At 46.2% G+C, this 14065-nt stretch overlaps 1 protein-coding gene across 1 annotated transcript in view; it reads left to right on the top strand.

The window, feature by feature from the left end:
- Positions 1–14065, top strand: part of RNF17 (ring finger protein 17) — a 720374-nt gene that overhangs the window by 275323 nt on the left and 430986 nt on the right. Inside the window, exon 16 of the mRNA XM_040339329.1 lies at positions 9426–9616. Coding sequence (XP_040195263.1) covers positions 9426–9616 — 191 coding nt within the window. The remainder of the gene's footprint in view (positions 1–9425; positions 9617–14065) is intronic.

Genomic DNA, 14065 nt, shown 5'->3' with positions numbered 1-14065 from the left:
AATACTGTACAATTATGATCTTCTTCAATAATGTAATATAGTTATGTATGATACATTATATGAAAGTAGTAAATGATCATAATCTACTTCAATCATCATTTACCATTTCAAGCTTTTCCCGCACACACTTCATTTAAAGTCCCGCTCTCCTTCGCTCTTCCTTTATACCAATTCCACATGTTGGATGTGAGAAGAACCTTACTACATTTCCTTGAAGTGACCAAGGATTTTCGATCTTCAGACTCCTTGTTCATACTTTTTTCAGTTGAAAAGGACCACCAAGCATCTAATGGGTCAATAGCTAGATGGCTAAAAAACGCTAATCTGGAAGCCTACTCCCAAGCAGGGCTATCTCCCCCATTGGGAATTAGAGCACACTCTACTAGAGCTCAGGCCACTACATGGGAAATAGCTGGTGCAACCCCAGATCAGATCTGCAAGGCGGCTATGTGGTCAAGTTACCTTACGTTCGTCCATCACAGACTGGGTCTTCTGTCAGCAAGCAAGCAATCAGGCTTTTGGCAGAAAGGTCTTGCAGGCTGTGGTCCCTCCCTAAGTGGGTAAGTCTCTGTTATCCTCTCAAGGTGCTGTCCTGAAAGACGATAAGGGAAAAATCAAGTTGGACTTACCGGTAACTTGTTTTCCATGAGTCTTTCAGGACAGCAGCAACCCGCCCCTATTATTTTGAATATTATGCTGTGACTAACCAGACACTGATTATGTGTTCCAGCTTGGGCCGGAGGTTTCTATACTACTACTGATAAGTGGAAGGAGCCTCCCTTTTAAGAAGTTTGGTGGAGGTGTGTTTCCTGTCAAGTGGGTGGAGCCACGCTCTCAAGGTGCTGTCCTGAAAGACTCATGGAAAACAAGTTACCGGTAAGTCTAACTTTACTTTCTTTTTTCCTTTACAACTCCTTTACCCACTTAACCCCCGGACCATATTGCTGGTCAAAGACCAGAGCACTTTTTGCGATTCGGCACTGCATCGCTTTAACTGACAATTGTGCGACAAAATTGGCGTCCTTTTTTCCACACAAATAAAGGTTTCTTTTGGTGGTATTTGATCACCTCTGCGGTTTTTTGTTTTTGCGCTATAAACAAAAATAGAGTGACAATTTTGAAAAAAAAAAATATAAAAAAACGATTTTTCCCTGGATCGTCTTTCAGGACAGCCACCTTAGAGAGATCCCGGCTCCTCCCCTCTCAGGAAACACCGCCTTCAATAGAGTATTTAATCCTCATCCTCCCACTGGCCCTTCAGTTATGGTGTTTACTCCGGTGGGGAGACACTGCTGTGGAACCAGGAGCCGATGGCTGGGGAAGCTGAGGCAGCGTTTGGGCGTTTGTGAAGATGGGGATCTTCTGCCTTAAAAATTGTTTATTTAAATTTGGCGCTCAAGCCGGCTAGAGGGTCGGTTACCTGTAGCGTCGCGTGTGCGTTTCCAGTGTTTCTTTGTGGAAAAGAGTAAGCTGGGAGGTCCGTCTTTCTTCTGCCTAGGGTGGCGATGTGGGCTGTCCCAGGTCCCTCCTGCATTGCAGCCAGCGTGGAGCTTGCTGGACCGGATGACGGGCGACGTCCGTTCCGGTTGGGGGCGGGACAGTTACACGAGGCCGTGTCTTCCGGTTCCGGACGCGGCCTAGGAAAGCAGACCAGGCACTCTGGCTGGTGCTGTCTCTCCAGTCTGACATGTCAGCATCAGGGAGACCACGGACCACCGTTCCGCTAAGCAGCAATGTCGGAGGCAGAGGTCTCAAAGACAGCTCCATCTGATGAAAGCACCAGCCAGTCGCAGGTAAGCGGAACCCTGGGGTGGTATTCACCTGCCTGTTCCCCGATAGCTCCGCGGGTGTTCCCTTCCTGTTGGTCGGTGGGGAGAGGAGTTTCTGGGACCCTGGTGGTGGTTGGTCCTGGGGGGGCACTCCTGGTGATCCCTGTGAGTAACGCTGGTGGGACCCAGTTAATGTACTGCTGTCTCTCTCGCTTCTCTTTCAGAAAGCCTCAAGTAAATCAGCCCATGACTCTAAGAGGAAGTGCCCTGTGTGCAGAACAACACTAGGGGAATCCTGGTCAAAAACACTCTGTAGGCGTTGTATTGAGGGACTATTAAGAGAACAGACAGCAGAACAGGGGGTGTATCTGGCGGCGTCAGTTAAGGAGCTTTCTAGTGCTTTTCAGTCTTTCCAAGCTCTTTTTTCCTCTTTTCAGTTGCCCCAGCCCCAAAGCAATCCCCCACCAGCGCAGCAGGTCGTTTCACCCGACTTAACGGATTTTCTCCCTAGTAGTGGTGAGAAACCGGAGGGTCTGGCAGAGGAAATTGAGGAAGAAGCTGGCAGCGCCATTTCAGATTCTCAGGGGGTGAACGGGGAGTCCACAAAATACTCAAGGTACAAACTTTCACTAGAGGAGGTGGAAGAGCTCTTAGATGCCATCCACACCACTCTAGGTATCCAGGAGGAAAAGAAAGTGTTGTCATTACATGATCAAATATACAGGGGCTTGGAAGAACAGAAAAAAAGTTTTTCCAGTCCATGACCTGTTGGTCAATGGCATTAAAAAAGAATGGCAAGATCCGGAAAGGAAACCTTTTTTCTCCAATGCACTGAAAAGATTTCCTTTTGCGGGGGAGGATAATTTAGTCTGGAATAAAACTCCCAAACTAGATGCAGCCTTTTCCCAGGTGTCCAGACATACAGATCTGGTATTCGAGGATATGGGGGTGCTCTCTGACCCCATGGATAAAAGGATGGATTCCCTTTTGAAAAAATCCTGGGACTCGTCAGACGAACCTTAAGCCCGCTATGGCGGCCACAGTGGTGGCCCGCAATATGGAGTTCTGGCTCACTCAAATTAAGGCGCACATTGAAGCAGGAACAGCGAAGGAGACTATCCTTGCTTCGTTTCCCACGCTACTTAAGGGGGTGGCCTATCTGGCAGACGCCTCGGCAGAGTCAGTGCGGATGTCCGCAAGATCTTCAGCCCTGACCAACTCAGCAAGGAGAGCCTTGTGGCTTAAAACGTGGCAGGGGGACAGTGCATCCAAAATTAAGCTCTGTGGTATACCTCTCACAGGAGACTTATTGTTTTGGCCTGGCCTGGAAGCCGTCCTGGATAGGACGGCCGACAAAAAAAAAGCCTTTCCCATTAAAAGGAAATATGGGCAACAGGCAAAAAAGAAGTTCCAATTTCACAGGAAATCCGAAGCCCCTAAAACAGGTCACCAGAAGAAAGTCTGGGGACAAAAGAGGAAAGGGCGTGGGGCGGCGATTTTTTTGCCCTCCTGAACAGCCCAAAAAGACCCAGTGACAGAGTAACGGTGGGAGGAAGGTTGGGGCCTTCCTTCCACAGTGGGAGATGATCACCTCCAATCAATTTTCTTTTGGGGATCATCAGACGGGGTTACAGGTTGGAGTTTTAAATCCCCCACCACTCAGGCTCTTAGTCACCAACCTACCAGTGTGTGCGGAAAAAGCCTCCGCTCTCCTTTCCTCCTTACAGGAGTTGGAAGAACAGGAGGTGATTGTCCAGGTTCCAACTCCAGAGACAGGCAGAGGCTTTTACTCCCACATTTTTGTGGTCTGCAAGCCGTCGGGAAAATTCAGGCTCATCCTGAATCTAAAGCCTCTGAATGTCTCCGTCACTTACAGGAGATTCAGAATGTACTCGATCTATTCGGTCAGAGCGCTCCTCCCACCGAACTGCTTTATGGCATCGATCAATTTAAAAGATGCGTACCTACACATTCCCATAGCAGAGACAATCAAAAGTTCCTAAGGCTAGCAGTAAGGACTGGGAAAAAGGTACTTCATTGGCAGTTCAGAGCGCTCCCTTTCAGGCTATCATCTTCCCCCCGCATCTTCACAAAGGTGATGGTAGAAGTCCTGGCATTCCTGCGACTCAGGGGACTCTCAATAGTCGCATATCTAGACGATCTTCTCCTGTTTGCACCTTCAGCGGAACAGTTGGTTCGGGACCTTCAGGTAGCAAGAGACATCCTGGAAAATTTAGGATGGCTCTTAAACCTGGAGAAGTCCAGTTTAGTCCCATCCCAGAGAGTCACCTTCCTGGGCTATGTGGTGGACTCAAAGAGCCAAAGGGTCTTTCTTCCCTCAGAGAAGGTCCTAAAGGTAGACAAGGCCATGTTACGTTTGCAGGGCAGCTGTCAGGTTTCGGTCAGGGAGGCCATGTCAGGCTTGGGATTACTGACATCCAAACTTCCAGCAGTTCATTGGGCGGGACTGCACTTTCGTCCTCTTCAGCTATTCATTCTGAAGGTCTGGGACCACAGTCAGAGCTCTTTGGATGCCTTGATCTCCATCCCAAATCAGGTCCCTCTGGTGGTGGAGAAAGGGAGCAAATCTGTCCCAGGGTCTCGAGTGGATTCTGCCAGTAGCCAAGACGGTCACAACCGATGCGATGCCAGCGGATCAGGTTGGGGAACGCACTTGGGTCTCAGATGGGTACAGGGTACCTGGAGGAAAGAAGACGTTCAAAGGTCCTCCAACTGGAGGAAGCTGAAAGCAGTAGAACTAGCACTCAGATCCTTTCAAGGGGAACTTCAGGGGCAACATGTGCGAGTTCGTTCGGACAATTCCCCTGCGGTAGCTTACATCCACAGGCAGGGGGGTACAAAAAGTTGCTCCCTGTGGCTTCTGACAGAAGCCATCCTTAGATGGGCCGAGCCCAATGTACTGTCTCTGTCTGCAACTCACTTGAAGGGAGATCAGAACCAGACAGCGGACTTCCTCAGCAGAACAACTCTGAGGGAAGGCGACTGGGTCTTAAACCAGGAGGTATTCAACATGGTTGTCCAGAGATGGGGGGTGCCATGCATAGACCTCTTTGCCTCAAAATAAAACACCAAGGCAGATCTTTTCTTTTCCCTGAACAGATGGGACGGGGCGCTGGGAATAGATGCACTGGCTCAGACATGGGCATTTTCAAAGTGCTATGCTTTTCCCCCTCCGGTGCTGATCCCTGCAGTGTTGAGGAAGTTTCAAGGGGAGAATACGATCCTCATTTTGACTGCCCCTTATTGGTCCAGGAGACCGTGGTTCTCCATTCTAAAAAACCTGGCAGTAGAACCTCTGTGGATTCTTCCGGTCCAGAGCAACCTTCTCACTCAAGGTCCAATCTGCTGCCCTCATGTGGACAGGTGGAGCCTGGCGGCTTGGCTTCTGAGGAGGCATTGTTGAGGGGCAGGGGCTTTTCTGATCGTCTGATCACCACTCTCCGAAATTGTAGGAAAGTGGAGACTCAAACATCTATTGTAAAGTATGGAAACGGTTTAATAGCTGGTGCTCAGAAGGCTCCTTTGACGTACACAGTTCAGTGGCAGTGCTAGAATTCCTACAGTCGGGAGCAGACAAAGGTTTAGCGCTTAGCACATTGAAAGGACAGGTTTCATCGTTGAGCGTTTTTCTAGAGAAACAGCTAGCGTTAGACCCTTTGATAGTGAGATTCTTTAAAGGTCTAAGTAGACAGAGGCCAGTTAGAACCTCTTCTCTTCCAGTGTGGGACCTTTCTTTAGTTTTGCAGGCCCTTACAAAGGAACCTTTTGAGCCGTTGAGGTCCTGTTCTTTGAAATTAATTACCCTCAAAACTGCATTTTTGGTGGCAATTACCACGGCAAGGCGAGTAAGTGAACTCGAAGCCCTTTCTATTAGGGCTCCTTATTTTCAAATTTTTCCGGATCGGGTGATTTTTAAAACAGATCCGGCCTTCTTGCCAAAGGTGGCTTCAAAATTTCATAGAGGCCAAGAAATCATCTTGCCTACTTTCTGTTTGAATCCTGTGAGGGAACAAGAACGTACATTTCATACTTTGGATGTTAGGAGGTGCATCCTTCAGTATTTAGAATGCACTAGACAATTTAGGAAGTCTGATTCCCTTTTTGTGTTATTTTAGGGGTCTAGGAAGGGATCCAGAGCCTCCAGACGAACTATAGCCAGATGGCTTAAATCGGCTATTGTTCAGGCTTATGTGATAGGGGGGGTCAGAGCCCCCAGATGGAATCGGGGCACATTCCACTAGAGAAGCGACAACTTTACAAGCGGAATGGGCTGGTGCTTCTCCAGAGCAAACATGGGCAACGTGGTCCATTTTCAACACGTTTGTCAAGCACTACAGATTGGACCTGTTGTCAGCCAAAGACCAGGCCTTTGGTCGTAAAGTTCTGCAAGCAGTAGTCTCACCTTAAGGTAAGGTGCTCGCTTATCCTCTCTAAGGTGGCTGTCCTGAAAGACGATCCAGGGAAAAATGGAGTTACTTACCGGTAACGTCCTTTTCCAGGAGTCTTTTAGGACAGCACCGGTTCCCACCCAGGTACTGGACGTCTGAGGACTCCTCACATAAGACAGTCAGGTAAGACTAAAATGTTTGTTTTGTATGACGTGTTCTTGTGTCTCCCCAGTTGGCCGGAGGTGCTCGTGAAAAACTGAAGGGCCAGTGGGAGGATGAGGATTAAATGCTCTATTGAAGGCGGTGTTCCTGAGAGGGGAGGAGCCGGGATCTCTCTAAGGTGACTGTGCTGAAAGACTCCTGGAAAAGGACGTTACCGGTAAGTAACTCATCTCCATTTTTTTCCCCTCAGTTTAGGCCGATACGTATTCTTCTACATATTTTTCGTAAAAAAAAAAAAAACGCAATAAGCGTTTATTGGTTTGCGCAAAAGTTATAGCGTTTACAAAATAGGGAGTAGTTTTATGGCATTTTTATTAATATTTTTTTTTTACTAGTAATGGCGGCGATCACTTCGGACACTTTTGACACATTTTTGGGATCATTGGCATTTTTATAGCGATCAGTGCTATAAAAATGCATTGATTTCTATACAATTGCCACTGGCAGGGAAGGGGTTAACACTAGGGGGCGGGGAAGGGGTTAAGTTTGTTCCCTGGGTGTGTTCTAACTGTAGGGGGGGTGGACTCACTAGGGGAAATGACTGATCGCTGTTCATACATTGTATGAACAGACGGTCAGGCATTTCTCCCCTGACAGGACCGGGAGCTGTGTGTTTAAACACACAGCTCCCGGTTCTCGCTCTGTAACGAGCGATCGTGGGTGCCCGACGGTGATCGCGACCGCCGGGCACGCGCGTGGGAGTCAGGAGCGAGCGGGGGCGCATGCGCCCCTAGTGGCTGCTTCGCCTACCAACGTAGAGCTACAGGCTCTCGCGCAGGAGAGCCGACCTGCCGCCGTAGAACTGTGGCGTCTGATCGGCAACCAGTCAATAAAGACAGCTAATGCAGCCACTACACTTAAGGAGTTGTAAACTGTATTGTAATATATTTTAGTTTTTTTTTTATTTTGTCTAAATATGAAGCGTCTGACGCTTACGGGAGCCGTCGGTAGCGGCGATGGCGATCAGGTCCTGCTTGGCTGGGATACGAGTGAGGGCAAGATGGGCCCCCACCCGTCCTCATAGCAGGGCGTCACTTCCGCCCATGCTTCTTAAAGCAATATTTTCTTGTCATTTTCTCAAAACCCCCCCCCCCCCCCTTTTTTTTCTTCTTTGCATTTAAGTCAAAATATGAGATCTGAGGTCTTTTTGACCCCAGATCTCCTATTTTAGAGGACCTGTAATGCTTTTTTATATTACAAGGGATGTTTACATTCTTTGTAATAGGAATAAAAGTGATCCATTTTTTTTTTCAGTGTAAAAATTAATAAACTAAATAAAAATAAATAAGACGAGCTTGCGCGCAGAAGCGAAAGCATACGTGAGTAGCGCCCGCATATGAAAACAGTGCTCAAACCACATAAGTGAGGTATCATCATGATCGTTCGAGCAAGAGCAATAATTCTAGCCCTAGACCTCCTCTGTGGCTCAAAAGATGCAACCTATAGAATTTTTTAAACGTCGCCTATGGAGATTTTTAAGGGTAAAAGTTTGACGCCATTCCAAGAGTGGGCACAATTTTGAAACGTGATATGTTGGGTATCATTTTACTCGGCATAACATTATATTTTACAATATATAAAAAAAATTGGGCTAACTTTATTGTTGTCTTGGTTTTTAATTAAAAAACGTGATTTTTTTCCTAAAAAAAGTGCGCTTGTAAGACCGCTGCGCAAATACGGTGTGACAAAAAGTATTGCAATGACCGCCATTTTATTCTCTAGGGTGTTAAAAAAAATATATGTTTGGGGCTTTTAATTTATTTTCTAGCAAAAAAAACAGTTTTAGTCTTGTAAACGCCAAATCTGAAAAACAGCCAAGGTACTTAAGTGGTTAATAAAAAATGGGAAATGCCGCAGAAGTCTTTAGTCCGCAGCGCCTGGGGTTTCCCCCTTTTGAGAGTTAAAAAAAAAACACTTCTCAGGTTGTGGCCCCCCGGTGCCCGGTTGACAAGGGGAGTGGCTGCTCTCCCTATAGAAGGGACCCCTGCCTTCAGGGACCTTACTGATAGGAGGTCCGAGGCGCTGACCCCCTCCATGTTTGCCATGCTGTGGTATGCATTGCGACCTGTTGTGGCCACAACCTTGGTGTCTGACACTCTGAATGGGCAATGTTTTGCACCAGACTATGGAGGAGCACCAGCTCCCTCCTTAATTTGTTAGACTGGCCGACCAGTTGGTCCAAGGCCTTCTATACGTCTGTGATGCTACACGGGGCATTCTTGATGTCCAGAGCCTCTGTTTCGGCGGTGGTTTACTTTTTCACACACATCCTACCCCTCTTTTTGTGATTTGTATTCCTAGTACAGTGGAACCTCGGATTTCAAGCATAATTCGTTCCAGGAGAATGCTCGTAATCCAAATTACTTGCATATCAAAGCGAGTTTCCCCATGGAAGTCAATGGAATTAAAATGATTAGTTTCGCATTGACTTCAATGGCATGCAATACTGCATGTGGCCAGAGGTGGGGGGACGGGACACCGGAAAGCCTCGGAAACGCCCAGAAAGGCTTTAGGACAGCTCGGCTGAATATGGAAAACCTCAGGTTCGGGAACAGAGTATTTCTGAGGTGCTCTGCTCCGGCGCCCCCCCCCCCCCCCCCCACCTCATGCCAAATGCGTTACTGCACACCGTTTTGGCTTGAATCCTGCTAGTTTTGCAAGACAACACTCACAATCCGAGTCAGAATTTTTTAAAATACAGTGCTCGTATTGTGAAACGCTCGTTAACCGTGTTACTCGCAATCTGAGCTTCCACTGTACTGCTTTTCTTGAAATCTGAGGAATGTTAGGAGTTTGAGGGGTTATTTTGAGACTTTTTTTTGTCAAAATACTACTTTTAGGTCTCTGAATTCTCCCTTAATAAACTCCAAAGAACAAGATATATAAAGTACAAAAATACTATTTTTATATAAAAACAAAATTCAAAACTTGGTAGTTATTGCGTTACACAGCTCTTTGGAAAACTAAATGCGATTCAGTTCGGGTGTATTTTGTTAAATATGTTTCATATTTAATTTTTTCTCAGGATGGAAGATGGACCAAGGATATTAGAAAAGAAATCCTCAAGATGATAAATAACAGAAGTGTGCAAATGAGAGTCTTCAGGAAAGAGAACAATACTCTAATTGTTGACTTAAAGAAGCCTGTCACAAGTAAAATGATCAGTGACATGCCACTCTCCCTTCGGGAATCTCTAGTCTTCGCTAATTTGGCAAAGTAAGTGTTGACTTGTTGCACATAAATGGGAATGTATAGTGATATTGTACAAATGTTTTCTTTCTTGTCCATTGAGGAAAACAGTCGGTAACATTCTGGTTTTATTGCTTCTACAGCAAAATTGGACACTAGCAAAAAAATAAATAAAAAAAATGGCGGCCAGCCCAAGGTATAACCCCCTTCTGAAGTTCCAGTGTTTGCTAGTGTCCTAAGAAAATGGACACCCTTTCTTCATCTTGCTGTTTTAACCACTTCCTTACTGGGCACTTAAACCCCCTCCTGCCCAGACCAATTTTCAGCTTTCGGCACTGACGCACTTTGAATGACAATTGTGCGGTCATACAACACTGTATTTAAATGGTGAATGATCACCTCTGCGTTTTTTTTTCTTTTTGCGCTATAAACAAAAAAAGCTGTCAATTTTGAAAAAAAAACCCCCCAAAAAAACACTATTTTTTACTTTTAGCTATAATAAATCTTCCAATTATTAAAAAAAAAAAAAAAAATTCTCAGTTTAGGCGATACGTATTCTTCTTCATATTTTTGGTAAAAAAAAATGCAATAAGCGTATATTGATTGGTTTGCGCAAAAGTTATAGCGCCTACAAAATAGGGGATAGATTTATGACATTTAAAAAAAAAAAAAATTATACTAGTAATGCCGGTTATCTGTGATTTGTGTCAGGACTGCGATATTGCGGCGGACACATCAGACACTTTTGACAGCATTTTGGGACCATTCACATTTATACAGCAAACAGTGCTATAAATATGCATTGATTACTGTATACATGTGACTGGCAGGGAAGGGGTTAACACTAGGGGCGAGGAAGGGGTTAAATGTGTTTCCTGGGAGTGATTCTTACTGTGGGGGGGAGGGGACTAACTGGGGGATGTGACTGATCTGTGTCCCTATGTACAAGGGGACACAGAATCGGTCTCCTCTCCCTGACATGACGTGGATGTCTGTGTTTACACACAGACATCCATGTCCCTGGCTCTGTGACTGCCGATCGCTAGTACCTGGTGGATATCGTGGCCGCTAGGCATGCAACACTGAAGAAAACAGGTCGTCCAGGGACGTCCACCAGGCAGTTCAGGTCCGCGCCGCGGCCGTCTTTCAGCCATATCGCGGAACTGAAGTGGTTAATGACTAAAGCCTCACACACACGATCCGACTTCCATCGGACAAATCCATGGATTTTTGTCTGAGAGGAGTTGTCCGTGAACTTGTTCTGCATACAGACGGCAGGACATTTTCACCCAATATGCACCAAACTACGTATTTTTTTTAGCTCTTTACCGCCACCCTTTGGGCAATTTCTGCTATTGTTGTCTGATTTTTAGCATTGGTTTGGTGCATGGCGTGTTTGTACTTTGGATTTTAGTCCTCCGGATTTGTATACACACGATCGGATTACCTGACGAAGCACATTTGTTGTCAGATAATTTGATTGCAAGCACAGCCAACATTTGTTGGAAATTCCAGCAACAATTGTCCTATGGAGCATACAGACGGTCGGATTATCCGACAAAACGCGTTCATCTGACAATTTTCATATGCGATCGCGTGTACAAGGCTTTACTTGTGATTTTTTTCTTGCCACTTTTTCTCTTCCTTTATCCTGACTCTTCTGTAGACAGCTGCTGAAGGTTTTGTTTATCCAATAACTCGCTGTTATGTGGCATGGTCGTCCTTAGGACTGGATGTACTGAAAAAGGAGTGAGTACAAAGGGCAACCAAGCTAATAAAGGGTCTGGAGGATATTGGTTATGAGGAAAGGTTGGGAGCACTGAACTTTTTCTCTCTGGAGAAGAGACGCTTAAAAGGGGATATGATTTCAAATTACAAATACCATACTGGTGACCCCACAATAGTGATAAAACTTTTTCTTGGAAGGGAGTTTTTACAAGACAAGTGGCCACTCATTAAAATTAGAAGAAAAGAGGTTTGACCTTAAACTACGTAGAGGGTTCTTTACTGTAAGAGCGGCAAAGGATGTGGAATCCCCTTTCACAGGCGGTGGTCTCAGCGGAGAGCATCAATGGTTTCAAGAAACTATTAAATAAGCACCTGAACGACCACAACACAAGGTAATACTGACATATAATCACACACATAGGTTGGACTTGTGTCTTTTTTTAACCTCACCTGCTATGTAACTTTGCTTTTGGATGATTCTACACCTGGACCCCACTGGAGTGGACATTGCTGGCTAAGCATGGAAGTGATTTTGATGCTCTGCTCTGGGCTTGGCTGGTATGTATTCCAGACCTTTTATGGTTAAGTTAACTGCAGATCTGCCGTCATTGTCTTTGCTCAAGTCCTGCCTCTGAAGAATCACTTTGTAAGTGTGCCACTCAGGCTGGATACCAGGAGCTGGTTAATTTTTCTCTCCATCCATAATTTAAGAAGAACCTCTCCACTGCTACAAAGGGCAGATGTCCTTTCATTTATTGTTGCTGTCTGCCTATAAGTAACTTTTTTCAGTCTTTGTTACCAGCTACCAACTGGTAAGGTTTTTTTAATTGCTCAAGGACTTAATTTTTTAACCAAGGCTTATTTATTGTTGTGCGGTGGCTGCAACATGTCTAATTCTTGAAACTTGGGGGACAGTCTCGCTGTACCGATTTGCCTCCGGAGCACTCTCCACTAACGGCTCAGGTACTGTTTGCGGCACACCCTGTGCTATTGGCCTTTTCTGTTAATCTGAAAATACTTCACCCCCCCCCCCCCCCACTATATACCTTTTTTGGATGATCTATATACCACTGTTACATGATAAACTGTCCACTGCTGAGATTTCCACTACAGCCTGTATGCATGCCCACATGTGTGATGTAAATGTCATGCTGACCTTGGCAGACAGCTAAACATGTTTGGGTAGATGAGATAGTGTCTCAGGGTTGCAAACTTGATCTTGCCCTGTACCTCCTTCCTTCAGTTTCTTACCTCAACCCTCCTCCATTCACTCAGCAACTATCTGATCTTTGTAATTAACAATGGAATTCTGGACCAAGAGGGCATAGCCCCCCCCCCCCCCCCCGTCCCTCCTGCAAAAAATGCTACTGTAAGGCCCCGTACACACGACCGGATCTTTCCGCTGAGATTGATCCGCGGATCAGTTCCAGCAGACAGATCTGGTCGAGTGTAGGCCCGAGTGGACATTTTCCAGCGGATAAAAATCCAGCCGACGGATTTCCAGCGGATAAAAATTTCTTAGCATGCTAAGAAATCTATCCGCAGGAATCCTGTCCTTCGGACTTATCCGGTCGTCTGCACAGACTCACCAGATAAATCCGCCCGATCCCCATCCCTCGCATGCGTCGAAGTGATTCGACGCATGCGTGGAAGTATTTACCTTCCAGGGTCGCCCACGTCATCGTCGCGGCGACGGCGCGGCCACCTAACCGCGGATGTTTTCCGCGGGGATTTTGATCTGATGGTGTGTACAAGCCATCAGATCAAAATCCGGAGGAGGAATGTCCGCTGGAAACGGTCCGGCGGACCGTTTCCAGTGGATATCCTCTCGTCTGTACGAGGCCTAACAGTTAATGATGGCTTTGGATGACCTACAAATGACTGTTTTGCTTCATTCTAAAAACTTTTGAAAGTTATTTGGAGTTTGTTTCTCCAAGACATTTCTCAGGGTACTGCTTTCCCCAGAAGAAACTTCAGATCCCACCAGGTCTAAAGTTCATGTTCTGTCTAGAAACTGCCTGACCCTCTCCTTTTGCTTGAGGGTCTTAGGGCTGTTGAAAGCCTCTTAAAGTGGTTGTAACCCACAGAAGTAGATTCACTGCCAGCCCCTCTTGTATGCAGCAATAACACACTCTGTAAGAGTTTTTTTCAAAAACAAAGCCTCTAAATACCCCCTTTTCAGATATTTTCAGGCCTGTCACGTGACTCCTGGCTGCTCTCCTACTCCGATCCAGATTTACAGGTGGGGCCCCAGATCTCCCTCTGGTAGCTGGGGAGGTCATGTGTCAGCCATGCTGGCTGCTCAGTCCCTCCCACTGTAGGCCTGGATCAGAGGAACAGAGCGGTCAGGAGTCACGTGACCGGCATGAATATATGTGAAAAAGGTATTTATAGGCTTTGTTTAACCACTTCCGGACTGCCGCACGCAGATTTACATCAGCATTTTGAAGAAAGATATCTTTGTTATGGCAGCAGCTAGCTGCCATAACCCTGGTATCCTCTTCTTCAGCAGGCGGTCCAGTTTCCAAAAGTAGTGGTCTCGGCGGCGGAATCGCCACAAGATCATTTTTATCGGCCGCGCGAGAGGTGATCGGGTCCTTTCGGCTGCTTGGTATGGAGACGAGTGAGGGAAAGTCCCCACCCTTCTCCATACTTCCGCAGGGCGGAAGTGGCGTCAAAATGTCACTTCCGCCCATAGCTCTTAAAGGGCCATTTTATTTTAATTAAATTATTTTATTTATGTTTTTA

This window comes from Rana temporaria, chromosome 2 (genome assembly GCF_905171775.1).
Source record: "Rana temporaria chromosome 2, aRanTem1.1, whole genome shotgun sequence".
Classification (NCBI taxonomy): domain Eukaryota; kingdom Metazoa; phylum Chordata; class Amphibia; order Anura; family Ranidae; genus Rana; species Rana temporaria.
This window is presented reverse-complemented; position numbering and strand designations above follow the sequence as displayed.